The sequence below is a fragment of the Phalacrocorax aristotelis genome, chromosome 1, assembly GCF_949628215.1.
Source record: "Phalacrocorax aristotelis chromosome 1, bGulAri2.1, whole genome shotgun sequence".
Lineage (NCBI taxonomy): Eukaryota > Metazoa > Chordata > Aves > Suliformes > Phalacrocoracidae > Phalacrocorax > Phalacrocorax aristotelis.
In genome coordinates this window covers 143,450,989-143,469,209 of record NC_134276.1, presented here as the reverse complement: position 1 = coordinate 143,469,209, position 18,221 = coordinate 143,450,989, and the positions used below count along the sequence as shown (strand labels likewise).

Sequence of the window (18,221 nt, the reverse complement as noted above, 5' to 3'; positions counted from 1 at the left end):
AGGGGTAGAGGTCAGCTAATTCTGCATAGATACGCAGAGATGGCAGACAAAGGATGCACAAATCTTCCATCCAACAGTTCCAGGAGGAGTTGCAGTGAATGGGAATAATGGTGACAGGAAAATACTTCAGTTCTGGCAGACAGCACTCAGAAAGTCACTAAGTCTCAGCTGTCCTCTCTGCCCATCAGCCAGAGTTTACTATTTCCACAAGGAAGGCAGCAGATCAGGAAAGCAGCTTGGGACAGTCAACTCCCTCCTTTGCACCACCAACTAGGACTGCTTTGTCATGTATGTTAAAAGAGTTCTTCATCTCACTCAGCAATACTGTCTGCTGCGCTGCTATATTTCTTCCTCTTCGTCTCTTCAGCCAGATGCTCCCCGTCTGGGTCTATCTAGCCCAGTGGCATTGCTCCATCAAATCAATTAAGCCAGAGAGGGCTTCCACCGAAGTCAATGGACCCATCTCCCATACTTAAATTTAACACATGCTCCACATACTTCACTGGATGGAGGCTTTGGCCTCCGTCAACTATTTCCAGGGCAATAGCTGTAGCTAACTGTAAATTCTGGCTTTCCAACTGTAGCTTTCAGTTGAGCTTGAAGTATAAAAATTAATTCCAATCTAGCAAATGTGTAATGTTAGACACAATTAGATTACTTCAAGTCTGAGGAAAGGCTGTTCTGTTTCTCCCCAGCTTGTTCCCTATAAGAACACAGTGAAAAATGAAACCAAAGGATTTCCATTTAAAGCTACCCATGGAAGTTTCCAAGAGTAACAATAATTAATAGCTTTATGTTCTGGAAAAAATACCTTTTCACATACCCGTTGTGTTTACTTTAGACACCTACAAACATTTTGTTCTGAGACTAACCCCTACAAAATGCTTTGGTACTTCGATTTGCAACAGTTTCAACTCACTCATGAATTGTGATCTTAGTAGGGATTTCAGTCCACAATCTGGCATATCTGACAGGTACCACAGATTCCTGAGGATCTCTGTCCACATGCATGTGTAGCATCAGTCGGCAAAAAGAAGCCCGGAGGTCGTAAGGGAGGCTTTCATCAGACATACATCGTAGAATCAAGTCTACCGACAGCTGTGCAGAAATCTGGTTGATAGCTAGATATTGGCGGTCCAGGCACATTCTTGCAAAGAGGTTCAGTTGGTACCTTAAAAAAAAAAACAAACAAAAAACAAACAAACCTAACATATTTCCAACTGATTTCTTTGAATACCATGAAACAACATACCTCAGAATTTCACTTTACAAGCCTGATGTCAGCCTTTCTAATGTAAACGTTAAAAAATGACAAGTGCTAACCAAGGGACCAACTTGCCATTAAAAATGCTAACATCAGGCTCCAGCCCCTGTGCAGACTGGGCTCCCTTTTAAACTCAAAGGGAGCACTGTTCAATGGAAGGCTGAAGCATTTGGACTATTTATTTTCAATCCATGTAAGACACTTCTATCATCCCGTCTCCCCTCTAATCCTCAGTATGCACAGAACATTCCTTCCTCAAAGCACACCTTGCTTCCAGGGCAGCACAACCTAAAAATATAATCCAATAAATAAAACGTAAGAGGCAAAATGATAGAGAGACATAAAAAGCTGTCACGAGCTAAGAAAACTTAAGATTTGTCTAGATGAGACAGCAGAGATTGTGATGCTTCCTGCAGGAAGAATGCCTGAAACAAACTCTTAATCCCAGTTTCTGGCATGACCTTGTTTCCTTTTTTGATATCAGCAAATGAACCAGATAATAACAGCACCAGGCTCTTCAGAGAGTTTACATTTTCTTCCATTTGAATAACAGTTTTACCTGTAGTAGGTAAGAACTTCTAAATCTCCTTTTGTGCCCTCCTTTGCCTCCTGAGCCAGATGCCTGATGGCTTTGCCATGAGGCTCCTTGTTACTGTCAATCCAGTAAAGCCACACTTCCTCTTCGTCAATGTCATCCGAGATGACTGGGCATTCCAAGGGATTGTCCATTTGTGTCGAAACCAGCCTGCAAACACAAATCATTCACAATGGAGCCACTAACAGACTGCTACAAATTTAACAACAGACCAGAGCTAACAAAAAGGTATGTTCTGATTATGGATGCTCACTTGGTCTGAATGAGAATGTCAGCATTCCCTGGGCTCAGCATAAACTTGCAGATGAGTTCCTGAGTTACTGGTATTGCTGTGGTGTTAGATACACACAGGTCTGATAGATAATCCAAGAATCTGCAGTCAAAAAAACACAGATGCAACAGAACATGAGGCTTAAAATACTACACAAAAACATTGCAGTAGAATCTCTAGCATCCATCACTAATATGCTCAAGGGAGCATATATCGTGAGATTTATCAACGTACAATCTTTGCTCATTCGTACTATTGCAACTCACAACCGATAAATATGAGTAATAGCTTTAAGATCCACCCTGAAAGGTACTGAACAATCAGTCAGGGAGAAAAAAGAAAAATACCCCAAAAGTGTGACACTTCTCAGCAAATCAAAGGCCAAAGAGTTTTGCCAGAACTTAAGGGCAACCTGAGGTTGTCTTAAGCTTGGCTGGCAGGGAAGCTCCACCAAAGACCCCTGTACTTGTCAGGAACCAAAAGCAAGAGTACACACTCTCGCCCATCTTCCCCATCAGGTAACACGCGTCTCCCTAACCCAAACAGCACGCAGATGTTTCTTGTGCTGGAGATATCCGTGTACCTCTGAGGAACAAAATTGCACTGGATGAGTCCAAGCCTCCACCTTTTAAAGATGCCTTTAAAAATCTCTGAAGTGGCACAGCCAACTATTAGTGAAGTTCTGGCAGGACCTGAAGACAGGACCTCTGTATTCAAAGAGGTCATTCCACGTAAAGAAGTAGTAACAAAGTTTTGTACGGAAATCAATTTCCTATTAATTTCTCTCTCAAATGTAGGTCTTCTGACGTTTAACAAGGTTCAGGCTGAGGCTTTCCTCACACTTGGAACATTCATTAGGTGTCTGTTTCTTGTCCCTCTTTCATTAAGTCCTGTGTGCATATTAACAGTAGTCCATATTGCAGCCTTTGCCTCACTGGAAGATAAAAAGGGCCTCTTCCCTCTACAGAGGTGCTTCTTTTCATGACATTAGTAGGAGGAACTGAGTATCTCTGAGCCCACAACCCCTCCAGCAAACATAGCTAAAACTGGGCAAGAGGCTCAAGAGCTGGTGGGGGAGCAGATATGAGCAGGCACACTCGTACAGATCATATACTGCACTTCCTTCGAAATCCAGGTTAAAAAATCGACTATTTACTATCAGCTGTTCAAGGATCCAATAGTTTGAACCTTTATAGGTGACCATCCTACCAGAGGGAATCAGAAAATCCTTTCTGCGTTAGCACAGACCACACTCCCCACAGAAGTCTGGGAACTGCAAGGGATGAGTACAGAAAGCAGTTTTAGGGTACACTTAGGAACAATTTTACCCTTTGCTGAAATGAAGCTTTGTGGCAACAGGTAATTAAGAGTGCACAGCAATATTGCATCACGAAGATAACAGTAAGTAAATGGCACATAATTACATGGAATTCTGGGGGATTTACCTCGCTGGAGCTAAAACTTGGGAAATTCTGTTGCTCTTGTGTTTTGGAGCATGCTGCCGCCATTCTTACTCACACAAGCAGTGCTGCAAAAGTCTACAAAACTCTCCATTAAAATAAGTGCCTTCACTGTTCAGATTGCACCATCTTGGCAAGGTGTATTTTTGAAACATTTATTGCTCTTGGACTTCAGCCTTAATGAAGTGAATGGATATCTTAATGCACAGCAATTGCACAATTTAGTTATGTAACAATAAGATGACACCCTCCACCACAATGAGATTGTCAATAAACACTAGAACCCTTCAGCACTGAGAAGCAGCTGACAGCATGTGGTTTCCTCTTCGTACTGACCAAACCCAAAACAGTTTAGCATGGGAGAGGCAATAAGATTAGAGTGAGGCAAAATGGCTGCAGACATATAGAGAATAATTGAAGCTGTGAAGCACCAGTGCCTTGAGCAATATCCTTAATCGCTGAGAGAAAAATGATATTCACAATTACAGAAGACATTATTTGGCCTTCAGTATGTTAATTTCTTATATTTGTATTACTGCAGTAATTTTACAATTTAAAGTCCAATGAAAAAAAAAAAGTAGATTTTTCCATTTAAAAAAATCCGTTTCCTTTATATTCTGACCTAAAGCTAATAAAATAAAATTCCAACTGAGTGAAGTTCAAGGTCAGAATTTTTCATTTGGAACAAGATGTGGTCTGAAACACATGTTCACAGGGATCTTCACTGTCCTAAGCCGCTTTCAGGTCTGACCTGGAATCAGGACCTGCAGGAAAACTGGTGTTAATAGAAGTTTAGAAAAATTGACATCTATGTAATTTGTACCAAGATTATTAGCAGGGAAACCAACAGAAGTGGCAGTTTCATAGAGGAGCTGCAGAGTTATGAGAAATCAAAATTTCTCTTTGTTTCTCTTTGTCCCAATTTTCAAAAGTGTCCTGTAATGTATAAACCTTGCTTTTCAGTAAGCTCTAGTTCTGAAATGCAGATGTGGTCAAATCCCATGAATGACAGGTATTTCTGATTTTCTAGCATGACACTACACATGGTTTTTTGTCTGCCAGATAAAAAAAAAAATTAAGCTGGGAGAGACAACAAAATAATGAATAGCAAGCAGATTCACAGCTACTGCAAATATAAAAGCCTATCAATACAGAAAAAGAATGTAACATGGACCACTTCAAACCTTGGCTCTCGATTTCTTCTGAGTAAATTAACAAACGTCTCTATTTCTTTAGCCGTGATGTGTTTCTCTAGCAGTTTTCTGTTGTTGTGCAACAAAGCTGTGATGGTGTCTTCTGCCAGAATATCATAACCAATCTGGGACTGCATGACGCAGAAGTTCTTAGCAATATATTCCTGAAAAAATGAAAATTCCCATGATGACCTGTTAAGCAGTAATGTTTTTCTTTTAGAAACAGAAGCATCCAGCTCAATTAGCAATCAAAATAACCCTTAAAACTTTCCTCTCTGAACTGGCCTGAACAAAACAGCAGCTGAACACCCAAAATATGTACCCCAAGAAATAGATTCAACATTAGGGATGACGAACTCTTCTTATTCTGTCATAAACCAAAGGAATGAATCCATGAAAATACATACGAAGTTCCAGAAATGGCAACCAATTACTTTAAAAGGAAAAACCAAAAGGTTTTTATCACATTTAAGAAGCTTTCTTTCCTGAGTCTTCCCTCCTGCCTTTCTCTCCCTCCAACATAGAAATATTTCTGTAAAGCATTAGAAAGAAAACAAAGAAGCCACACATAGCAGTTCAATCTTTTATCTCTAGTGCATTTAGTCCTATAAAGTTAGTACAGCTTTTCCTTGCTGCAATGTGCAAAGCACTTGACACCATGTTCTGACATACTTCTTGCTCACAGGGAGTCTCCAGCAGCGGGAAATCAGGCTACCTGATAGAATAACCTCTGGTCTGATTCACTGCCATCCCTCTACAAATACTTAAGCAAAAGAAACAGACAGTTTTGCAGACTTCCCACTTCATAATCGAGAGTCCAGGAGCATTATTTTAATAATAGAAAGCTCATGAATGAAGCAGTGGGCCCCAATCTCAGTCTGAGCCTGTGAAAGTATAAGATGAACCTATGGTATTCATTGCTGATCATTCAATTCATATACAAATGCCTACAAAACAAAACCACTGTTCCTCAGCATGAGGCAGTATATGACAGTAATTTCTTTCTACTAACCTACACAAAACCCAGTCCTTTCACCATTACCACAGAATCCCACTTGTAAGTGCAGAGCGCGATGTTAAACCCAGGATATATCATTACAGAAATCAGGAGGAAAATTATCTTGAATACCACTGACCTGGTTCTTCCTATAGTCCTGTTGGGAATGTCTGAGAACCCTGTAACATAACCTTAACATATATTTGTATGGAGCATATCTCTGGTCACCTAGGTCTTCAAGTCTCAGCATCGATCCTTCACCTTTGTCCTTAAAAGGAGCTTTGAGGATTCCAAATATCTGTTCAAAATAACCGAGAACAAAAACCAAACCTATATTTTTGCTTAACTTACAGCAGTCAATGGAAAAGCCCTCTGACAGGATCAGCACAAGGGCCTTATCAACCAAAGTCAGAAGGGAATCACTGCACCTATCTACGTATGACTAAATACAACTGGGGGCACAATCTCAGACATTACAGCTTTATGCGTTTAGCTTTACATTTTTCACCAACTTGATTGACATTGCTTTCTCCTTTCTCCTATCCCCAATTTTAAACATTGGTTGTTAGGTGCCTTAACTTTGGATAAATTAAGGATGAAAAAGGAAGACAATACTGGCTCCTGTCCAACTTAATCCTTTTCCCCTTTTTTCCTTTAATTTCAGTAGGCTACTTAAAGAGAATATTAATTTTGATTCACATGCAAGCTGGCCCTCATACAAAGTCAAGGATCCATAAGGGCATCAGAGTTTTTCCCATATAGGGAACTCTTGCAGGATTGGGACCATGTTGCAAGCTTGACTCAAATTTCGTCAACAATTTGCTATCAAATGTAGTCTTAAAAGTCATTGATCCTAACAGCCATCAGACATGGGCCCTCATGCTTCTATTTGATTCACAGACTAAGTAGTGACATATCTGTCCAATCCAACCACACACAAACCCAACATGGCAGAAGCCAAGTTACCTAAAAATAACATTTTCTCAGATGACTCTCCTACAACCTGTTTGTAAATAAAAGCAAGTCATTAATACAGTAGGACATACCTGAGCCAATATATTTTGTTCCCTCATTAATTTTTGTCGTTCCCGGTTTGGCTTAGTAATGACCACATCCAAAACTTCCTGCCCATTATTAGGCACATCAGCAACAAAGAAAATGAGATCTTCCAGTAACTTGGTTACAAACCTAGAATGAATAGACAAATCATTATTAATCATTATTATATACATTCATTCAACACTTGCTAGATTCATTAAGAAAGTAAATGACCTTTTAGAACAAGCTTTATCTAGCACAATGCAACTTCAATCACTGCAAAGTTAAATTTGACATGTACTTAAGGATTCCAGACCTTGGTTCAGCAGAGCCTTAAATCCATCACAGGGATGTTTACCAAGGCATTAAACAACAACCAGAGGGAGAAAGGGAGAAAAACACAGGATGCTGGATTGATGCAGAGTATTCAGAAATCCAAAATCTGTATCAGCTGGCCTCGAAGCCCAGGAACAGTAGAAAGACAGACACTCTTATGCAGCCTAGCAAGGATTTTTATCACGGACACAGGTCCATGAAAGAAGATAATGGACTCATTAGAAGAATGAAAACAATCTGCCACTAGACTATTTCCCTACTGACACAAGAAATTATTGAAAAATTACTATATTTGTTTCACTCTGCTACACAAATGATTTGGCAGAAGCAAGTGCTAAAAAGGACAGGGGCAGTAGTAATTCCTCCTACCTTCAGAAAATGCAAAAAGAAAGTGGTCATTGCCTCCTTATTACTAACATACCTTGCCAGGCATGCACAGAGAAAAGTACAGATGCCCACAGATTTCAGTGTATCTCCCCTAAAAGAACTTGCAATCTTTTACAAACAAAACTCAGTATGTCTCCTACCCTGGAGAAGCATCATCTGAATTTGGGCAACACCTAGTCTATAATTACTAAACCTGTAGGCATGCTATGAAAGTGGCAGGAAGATGGCCAGTAAATTTTCAGAGTCATCTCTGGGAGCCAGGCACAAAGCTTCCATTACCCACAGGAGGGCTGGGCTGTTCAGCTAAACCCTCTGAACGAGCTTTAGCTTTAAAAGTCTCAGTCCCGCTGGCGGAGTACAGCAAGGTCCCTCCCAACAGAAAAAGTAGAAAAGGCAGATGTGGGACGGGGCAACCAAGAATAAACTGTTGGGGCCCCTACTAACCTAAGCAGGAAGGTGATAAGGCAAGGAAAAGAGTTTTTTTTTTTTCCAAAGGAAATCACAGGAACAAATAACAGCACTATTCTGAAACCACTCTGTAATGTTTTACGCGTGTTGTACTAATCTGTCAACATCAAGACTTGACAACACTGGGTTGCAGTGACACAGCACTGCAAGATTAATACAGGGATGTCACACCTTGATTATGTTGTATCCCACTCTGGTTCAACTCAGTCATGAACTGGCCCATCAGCTTTTCAAGGCTGAGTACCAACACCCAGACCATTACTGATCTGCCTGTTACGAAAAATCCTCCACCTGATATTAAACAATCTGGCCTAATTGCTACTGACAACCGACAGCAAAAACTCAGTTTTATCACCAAAAACTAACATTTTCAGCAAAAAGCTGTATATGATGCATGGTGGAACATAAGTTACAAATTAACACTGCCAGAGATGCTGTCTAATATTCAGTTTAACCACAGACAACTGAAAACAAATAGCAAACTACATCACTGGCAGTGGGATATATTTGGCTACAACATACAACAAAATCCCTTAATTCAGGGGCGGGTGTGAAGAACAGACACTAACAGTGCTACAGCTGAAACACGGATGAATACAAAAGGTAAACACCAAAATTGTGTAAAACAGGAAAAGAGAACAGGAAAAAATAGAAGTAAGAAAGGAAAGGAACTTCTGGGGTAGCTTCTCGGTCAGTCTAAGACCTCCTTCTATTGCTCCTGCAGCATGAATGTGCATTACAGTGAACTCCACATGAATCAAGAGTCCTGCCACACTCTTCACTGTATAGATGGCTTTCTTGTACATGAAAACCAAATGCAATGGAACGCCATATTACAATTCAGAAGTGGTTTATCAAATGAAATTAAGACACACACTTTGCATTTTCCCAGGGAGCTACCCATTTATTTATGTGGCCAGTGGCTGGGGAAGTGCTGTTTACCCCCATTTTACAGCTGAGATACACAGACCAGCCTGAGGTACAGCAAGGATGCTCTGACAGAGATGGAATCTAATCTCAGGTTAGCACTCTCAATGCTGAAGTGTCCTCTCCCACTTGCCTCTGTGTTACACGGATGTTACGAACTTACCTGTTACTGTGATGCCATGATGTCATGAGTAACCAAACACCAATTTAGGAGGGTAAAAAAATAAAACTCACTAACCTCCTTTCATTCTGGGTTATTGTTCCATTCTCCAGCTTTTTAACAGTTGATGCTAGAACCTTGTTTGCATCATTGGCAAAGTCCAAGTCTCTGACCTCAGACAGAGGAACCGATACAATGGCAAAAGCTTCTTTGTCCTCTTTTGTTTGGCACGTTCCAATCTGCAATAGTTTTTGGTTTAATATGGGTAAGCAATCCTCTTACCTTTATCCTAGTTCTTACGCATACTTGGTATGTTAGAAGTGAGATCACCGGTAGACAACTTCAGGAACGAGTTTGGGTCTTCAACCCCAAGATAGATGTGTTTACCTTTAACATCACAGGCCTCTCTTCATCAGTGTCTATTGGAATGCTGGTACTAGTGACCCAAGTGTTAGTGCATAAATGCCTCAGTCGGACATAGGAGTTCCTAAAGGAGAGCAAAGCAAACAACAGGTTAGATGGATCAGTCCTGAGCTAAAGTGGGCTAGGTGGGATGCAATGCAATGCATGACCATGACATGAGACTTGAAGGCACGAGTCACAACAGCCACTTGTAATAAAAGAGTGAGGGAGACCTAAAAGATACTGCAGCGCCCTTTTCTGTTGTCTCCTTCTTTCTCACCCAGAATAGAGCTGCAACAAGAACAAACAGCATCTTGGGATTATGCAGAGCACTGTTTTTAAGTATTTATATAAGCCTAGGAGTAAAGTATTCCTTACAGAAAAAAAATTAAAAAGGAGAGTGTTATGAAATCCCATCTGAATATATTTCATGAATAAAACCAATTCTTTTCTTATTATTTTTCTCCACAAAGTAATGAACCCTTTCAAGCTGTCACAGCACAAAAGCCCGAAAGTAAAACTGACCATGGTTTCACAGCTTCACCATTATGATCTGCAAACACTTGTTCCGGGAGCAAGCATTTACAGTACCAGTTCTCAACTGAAAATCAAGTGAACAAAGAGCAGACATGAGATTCCTCTAAATTCTTTCCATATGGTAATCTGTGGTATTATCAAAAAGCAGAGCTGAGAAATCAATTACAATTTTTACTCTGAATTCTATTTCTTAAATATATTCACTGTGGTCTTCATTTACGCTCTCCCTTTCATGCTGATGGGCTTTGAGTATTCCAGTAAGCAAATTATCTGGCAAAACTTAGCATGGCAAATACAGTTCAAAGCTGCATACATCAGTATTTGCGGGTACCCGGCTTTAAAATCCACCCTCATAACAACTAGCCCCAAGTGTCTGCACGCCCATTCAGTCACAGCCAGCACCATATGACTTATCCAGCCAATCTCAGCTAAGCAACACAGTTGAAATTTCAAATATTCACAATTAAAACCCAGAAGCCACTTGCTGAATTCATTTGAATAATAAATGTGTTCAGTGGCATCATGATCTGTCAGGGAAACAGAAGCCCAGCTCACCATACACGTTATTGTGTTGGGAACAATTCAGTTAGATCTATTAGCAGTACAGTTTTTTCAAACAGTGCACAGGGCTCAATTCTGTCCTCACATATATCTGTGCAATATTTAGCCCATTATTTTTCTCTTCACAGACTCTCTTTAAGTGTCACTTGTTTTATCGTTATAATTATATTACCCAGTCACAGCAGCAGTATCATGTTTTATACATCCCTTGTTTATCCATGAACACTCCTCAAATTTTAACTGAAGGATAATACTTGCTCGTGTTTGATTTTTTATCTGCTTTATTCACCAGCATAATGCTAGGAAGAAACCCTGTCAACTACTACTTTTTGCCTTTTTTTTTTTTTTTTTTTTACCTTGGAACCAGGCAATCAGCTCTCTGAAGCGTGGTGGCATCCAGTTCAAAGAGAGATGCAATGTCATTTCCATGGGGCACAGAGACCAAAGTATACATAATCTTCTCCCCTGCTTGGCGTTTCTTCTTTGAAGCAGGAAGGTCGCCGTCTCTCTGCTGATTAGGCACAAGGGTTATTTGCTTGCATCAGGGCCCATTATAAATTCTCCAATTACCTTGCAGACAAGTAATACATCTGAATTTTTTATTTATTTTGATTTTTTTTTTTTTACATTCTAGTAAGAATGTACCATGACAGGCTTTGGAGTGTGTAACACAAAGGATGCACTTTGCCCCAGGTACATGGGGTCTCAAACAGTCATTATAACAACAGCAGGTCACAAGCTACAGAGAGACTTGAGTACTGTATACATTATAACTTGACACCTACAACTTCAAAAAACCTGCGGTAGTTGCAGACCCTTCACTCCCAACAGATGTAACTACACAGTGCTGGTTTGGAAAGGGATGAAGTTAAAAGAACTAATGAAAATTGGATATTTTTAAAGGGGGGAGGGGATTAAGAAAGTAAGCGATTTGCCTAATCCCACTGTTGTTTAATTTAAGTTTGCTCACTTTTTCCTCTCATATGGTCAGAATCACAGCAGCACACTTTCCAAACAGCAAGAGCCAGAATATCTACTCCACTCAGATCAATTTGTCATTGGAAGCGGGGGGGCACAGAAAGCACCAGCTAGACTGTATTAGAAATCTTAGCACAGGCTGATAATGCATTGGAGGCTGGATTCAACATAGGTCTGAGTGTTCCCACAGAAAGTGAAGTTGGCTCCCTTCAAGTAGCCTAGCTTTCAAGTGACAGATTTACATAGTGTTGGTGCCTCAAAAGAGGCGTGCAAATCTAAGGTGCCCATCTTCCTCCCACCATCTGCTGAGGGTCCATAGGATTTTATGACCCCGTGCCACTAAGCATCCATCTTCATCTTTAGCTACCTACACAACTCTGTCTTCACAGATGCCAAATCGTACCTTCCCTAAGCACGTATCTTTGCTTGGAGGAGTAATTCAGAGTCTGTGCCCGTTACCACGCAGCAACCAACAGAATTACTGGCATAAGTAAAAGCTGCTCCTCTGGGGTGTTGAGCTACACATATTACAAAAGACTAATAACCAATTAAGAGAGTGGCAGCCCAGGGCCCTTCACGTACACAAAATATATCATGGGGGGAAAGGGAAAGATGGAATGAAGAAAGCCAAAAGAGAAAAATCAAACGCTGGAAACCTGAAATACTATTATAATGATTTATAGTGCACCATTAGGGAAGAAATGTACAAAGCAATGTAAAGAGGCTAGACTGTACTCAGTTTGCATTAGTACCTTGATTAAAGCCAAACTGTAAGGGATAATCAAGGGCAAAGCTTTGATTATTCATATTGCCAATTGATTAAGGAACAAAATCAAGGATGAGTGAAACTATGTAAGAAATAGCTGGGTGTAATCTTATTTCAAGGCACTTTTTTAATCCTTCCAAAACATCAAATTTTTTTCGTTATTTAGCCTAAAAAAGGCCAGCTTCCCATCCCTTCTGTGTAGGATAGAGAGTGTAGGAAAAAAAGAGGAAGAAATCCTCTCAGAAATTTTTCTTAGGCTTATCTAGTGATTACAGTATTGTCACTGGTTTTTGAGAGGAAGGCTTGCTGAGACAAAGGGAAACCATCTCCTGTGTCTTGCAAAAGAGTAAACTGTATCTGGCAGTCCTCACATCCTTCCATGCCCCACGCCCAAAAACATTAAATGAAATTGCACATGAAAACTTAACCTGTATGCAAGAATTGAGAAACCAGCCAAAGTTTTTGTGATTTCCATATACATCTTGTTTTACGAACTCAGGATGAGACACAAACTGGAAAGGCAGGCAAACTATAAGAGAATCCTCTTTACACCTTAATAGGTGTGAGTGAGAGTCTAACTTCAAATTAAAATCTACTTCCTAAATTTCCAAACAAAAATGGAAAACTGGAAAACCAGTTTAAAATTCAAGAGGTCTGTAAAGGGGTAGATGGCACAGGATAGTTTAGAACAGCATCCAGGCTTTTTGATATTTCCCATAAGTTACATTCAAATCTAGTTAGGTTTCCCAGAAAGTTACCACTCTACTATAATTTCCAAACTGAAAAGGCTGCTATACAGAAAGGCAGGACTCTTCATAATTTTATACATTTTTTTTCCCTGGGGATCTGGTAAAAATACAGACAAAAATATGAAACCATGTTCTACTCTGTGTTATGAAGGGTTTTTTTTCCCTCACTCGTGACATAGTGTCTGATCACCTCCAATAGGTCATTCAGCATGAGCATACATGCACACGTGCAAGTTTCTACAACAGGAGGCAAAGTCAAAGGCAAGTCTCTTATGGTTAAGAGGCCCATGCTAACCACTCGTACTGTGGAGAAGTTCATCCTGCAGTTTCGGGCTGACTCCCCTCACTCACTAGTTTCCCTAACAATTATATAGATGCAATTGAGGAACAGAGTTGGCTCATCAGGCCTAAATCCTGCCAACCAGCCTTGGCAAGGTCAAGTCAGACCTGGGGTATGAGCAACAGCTTGTTTTCTATAAAGAAAATCCACTTCAACAGAGGGCAAGACAGTGTCTGTAACACTGCTAACTGCAATGCAAAGTTTGGCTGACCAAAATCAGACCTATACAACAGCTGTACGGTATTTTCAGTCTGGACTCCAGCACAAACCTCAGAACTCTCTTTATAATGTTACTTTAGGATTTCACACACATCTCAAAATCCAACCTGGATTACAGGTGTTAAGCACTAGTCAATGAAAAAAACCCCATGTAACAAGAAGTGACCCTAAACTTGACAGCTCTGAAAACAAGTTACACTTAAGGAGTACATGAGAGACAGCACAACAGTCATCACATATGAATATGCATGGTTTTATGTCTGAATTCATGTCTGAGTGCGTGTGCCCAGGCCTCTGTGTGAGAGAGAGAGAACACACACACACACTTGCACATGGAGTTTCGTATGATTAATTAAATTTAGTTAGCAGTCATCAGAATCTGTACTTAGCCATTACTGAATCAGCAGATGAGTCTATATGAGGATGTGGAAAGAAGTGAAAGACTATTTCAAATTAATTAGACAATATGATCCGTTCAGGAGAAGCACTGCATTCCTAAGCAGATTAAAACAAGATGACATTTGCTCAGGTAAGAAGCTGGCATATGAGCAGATGCAGCCACCAAAAGTAGATTCAGTGAAGAGAAGGGAGGAAAAGAACTGTAAAAGGTCTCAAATGTAGAGAGAAGAAAATTCAGCTGAAAGCAGTATGAAGAGAAAGCCAATAGTTTCAGAGATGTTGGTGATTTGGTCAGTAACAGCCAAGGAAAGCACTCCCAAGACATCTTTGTTAAAAAAAAAAAAAAAAAGGCAGAAAAAAACTACATGCTAGGAGTATAGAGAAGTGCAAGAACTGTGGGTAAAACAACATTCGCAATTTTTCACTGAGAAAAAAATTAGTTTTGATTGTCCCAAACTACTGGCAAACTAGTGACAGGCTGTCACAAGTCAAATCAGATACACATCCAAGGGGAAGAAGGTGGAATCACCTTACTCTGTCGTGCACTGGTTAAATCTTTCACAAGGATGAAGGAAATGCTCATTCAGCTCCTCTTCTGCCTGGCAGGAGTTGGAACTACACTTTCCGAAAGAATGACACAGTCCAAATACCAGGTGGCACAAAGAGCAGAGTCAGCCCGCTCTGCCTAACAAAACCTAAGTGTCTGCCCGACTAGAGGGCTGTTAGCCCCCGAGTCGCCAGCCTCATTCTGCAGCGGTAAAGCAAAGCACTCTACTCACATGCACAATGGGACTCTGCCAGGAGGGGAAATGAAAATACCCCTACCATACAGCCAGCAGCCCCGGCACTCTTCCAGGAGGAACTTGGCTAGGAAAGGGAAGGCTGAGAGTCCAAAAAAGGAGTCCCAGCTAGTGAAAAGAGTCATTTTGGTGAGGAGTGGAAATACTGATCCAGGCTCACAGCAAAGTCCATAACTCCTGGGCTACTACCACTGATCTGCGGTGCATCATACCAATTTAATAAGAAGCTTAACAGAAGAAAAAACACCCAACAGACGCGATATGGCATTTGCAATTTGAAGGGCAAATCTAATGTAACTGGAGACAAATCCCATATTGTAATCACAGACAAGATGATCAGGTACAATCAGATTTGTCTTTTTTGAGACTTGTAGCCCAGCAGATAACCCTTCTTCACAGCTCATAGTATAAATTGCTAGTAATTGTGACCTATCCCAAACCCTCATTATTCACCTCAGCTGGGTATCATACCTAAAATTCAGGAGATTTACATGGAGTTTGCTTATGGAGGGACCTTCCTTTCAACTGAAAAAAGCAATACAAAAACATGACAGACCTGAAATACCTTTTCTTTTAGAAACCCAATCTACAATTCCAATCGGTAAAGACACCTCTTGTGGCGTAGAGACAGACAAGGATAATGCCCTGCTGCTGAATGAATACATTAAGCTGCACTACAGATTTCAGCAGAAATTAAATTTAATAGCAGCCAGAGTTCTGAAAATGCCTGTTAAATCCAGTACAATGTGGTATCTCAATATGTTAACCCAGTTTAGGAGGCTCTTACAAAACCAGCATTTTCAGAGAGTGGTAATGTGAGCAGAACTCCATAGGTTAGATGATTTAAAAAATTCTATATGAAAAGAAAGTCAAGTAAATTAATGGACAGCCTTGCTCCTGCATGTTATGAAGCCCTGGCAGACAGCACAGCAGTTAGCCTCCTATAACACCTTCACTGTTGACTCATTTGTGAGTCATTGCATTTTTAGCAGAGACATCACGTTGCAATTCTGTTGTTAGGAGCCAGAGACATTCTGTAAGAAACAATGTATGTGCTTTCAGAGCTGATTCAGACCTGTGTGCAGCAGCAGAATAATAATAATGTGCTGGCATCCATGTCTCCTCTTTTACCCCCAGCCTATCAAGTGGTCTGACTACTGGCTTTATATAAGCAGAGACATTGCCATTTTAAAGCTGATGATTTTTTCTATTTTCTTTAGAAATGTTTTTCAGATTTTTTTTATTGCCAGGTTAATTTCTAACCAAGACTTTCAAAAAACAATACATTCCCCAAGCCTATTCTACTTGTGTTACTGCATCACCTGTGTCCCACATTATAAAATTTTAATTAAACAAACTTAGTTGCTGAAAGGTAAAATTAAAAAAAAAAAATTACAGTGTTTATCAGGAAAAAAAAAAAAATCACCTGAGTTGGAAGCAGGAAAGAAAACCTTGACTTGCACAGCTGTTTGGAATTCATAAATATAGATAAACAGAAGTCAAAGGAGGTATGTTAAATTGCACTCAGAAGTCCATGACAGAACTGTCCCACTTCTTTACAGGAAGAGTAAAGGCATACCAGTCTTGATCCTAAGAAAAATCTCAACAATAAAAGCCAGTTTGGAACTGGTTAGGATTAGCACTCTCTCATGAAAATGCAGACAAATGGAGTTAAGGTACCTATTCAAAGACAGCCTTTAATACAAAGGCATTAACAAATGCCAGGTTCCCAGCTGTTCTTCACATTTCCCCAATGTTGATAGCATTCTTCTGGATGCTGTACATTTCTGTGATCAGAAATAATAGACTACTTTGCCTCATAAGATAACACCAATTTTGGCTTTAATGGGAGCTCTAACACAGAGCACTGCATTTTGTTGCACAGTACACTACAATCTCCTACACTTCAAGAGAAGAAGCAGCCTTTTTTTGGCTAAGGCCTTTAAAATTACAGAAAGGTCTTCCCATTTAAAAAAAAAAAGATCTTCTGGAGTTTAGATGTGAGAAAAATGCATATAAAGAATACTAATAAACTCATTGTAAGGTCAAATTTTACCAGAAATAAAAGCACTATTTCACAAGACAATTTAGCTGGATTCTCAAGAAATAGCCCATAAATGAGCAATGAACTGCAGTCCAAACGTAGCTTTAATGCTTGGGAACGAAAGACCTGGTTACTTCCAGTAATACTTGTGTTCTCCAGAGCCAAAACCCTTTCAGACTTTGAATTCACTTAAGGCAAGGCAAAAATGCGTTTGGACAGAACCTAGGTGCCTATGCCCACTACTGCATCACAGAAAATCATTCTCCATTGCTGCTTCCTAAAATTCAGTTGCCTAAGCAACTGTGATCAGGACTTGTAAACCAGGCAGGGAACATGCACAAGGAGCCCTATCGCACATTTAGGAGTTAAGGGTTGGCACAAAATGCACAGATGGCTGTGCTGCCTTTAAAACTCAGACAACAGAAGAGGAACTGGTACCCTTTTATCCAACAGACTAGCAGAGGAAAAAAAAAAAATGACAGGCTGCAAGGCTCAGTTTCTTCCTTCAGCTGAAAGGATTCAGGTATGCATTTCCCGTTTCCCTGCTACTTTGACTTCCAATTCTGCTGGGGTAGGTCCATTTCCACCTCCCCCTCTAGAGCAGATTTACTTCACGGGCAGTATTTCAAAATTAATTGCTTCAAAAGATGAAAAAGATGATGCCTTTGCAGTGAATCAGTTAGGCAGTCACCTGGCAGAAGAAACACTAGATGAAAACCACAGAGCAAAGAAAGCATGCGTGCTCCAGGTTATGTGCATATTGGATACAAGACTGACACAGCTGGCCCATAAAGAATGCCAAATATTATAAGATTCTTGTACTTTTGAGGGATAATTCAAAACACTATCATTGTGACATAAAAGAAATTCCTGCACAGGGATGTGAATCTTTTCTGCTCAGTTGCTCAAGGCCAGAGCAAAGGCTTAAAAGAGCCATTGCTGACTTATGCTATTTCCAACAAGACTATAAAGGGGTGAAGGATCCAAACAGATTTCTATCACTCTAAAAGCACCTGTAGGCTTGGATTTACATGGAGGTGTTACCAAATATTGTTAGTTCTTTCACAAAACGTTTTTCACAAGAAAGTGCTGACCATGTAAACGAATATTTCCCCAGAGACATCAGTTTTGGTCATCCACCAGTTCTGATTAAATTTTCATTGGAAGTATTTGTCCAAGCTGATTTATCTGATCTGGATTTTTGGTTGAAACCAATACCCAGACGGATTACGCCAAACTGTTAGAGAAGTCACCTTTAACATTCATGTCCAGGTTACTCTTGTGCCTTCTTCATTACCCAGTCCAGGGAATATTTCACTATTTAGACAAA

At 40.1% G+C, this 18,221-nt stretch overlaps 1 protein-coding gene across 3 annotated transcripts in view; it reads right to left on the bottom strand.

Annotated features, from left to right (window-relative positions):
* The window catches only part of ITPR2 (inositol 1,4,5-trisphosphate receptor type 2), a 269,515-nt gene that overhangs the window by 179,481 nt on the left and 71,813 nt on the right, over positions 1 to 18,221 (bottom strand). For all 3 annotated transcript variants that reach the window (XM_075113616.1, XM_075113625.1, XM_075113634.1), the window contains 9 exons: positions 10,953 to 11,107; positions 9,484 to 9,583; positions 9,175 to 9,335; positions 6,827 to 6,968; positions 5,920 to 6,078; positions 4,775 to 4,947; positions 2,113 to 2,232; positions 1,824 to 2,009; positions 920 to 1,171 (listed from right to left, as the gene is read on the bottom strand). In XM_075113616.1, coding sequence (XP_074969717.1) covers positions 920 to 1,171; positions 1,824 to 2,009; positions 2,113 to 2,232; positions 4,775 to 4,947; positions 5,920 to 6,078; positions 6,827 to 6,968; positions 9,175 to 9,335; positions 9,484 to 9,583; positions 10,953 to 11,107 — 1,448 coding nt within the window. The remainder of the gene's footprint in view (positions 1 to 919; positions 1,172 to 1,823; positions 2,010 to 2,112; positions 2,233 to 4,774; positions 4,948 to 5,919; positions 6,079 to 6,826; positions 6,969 to 9,174; positions 9,336 to 9,483; positions 9,584 to 10,952; positions 11,108 to 18,221) is intronic.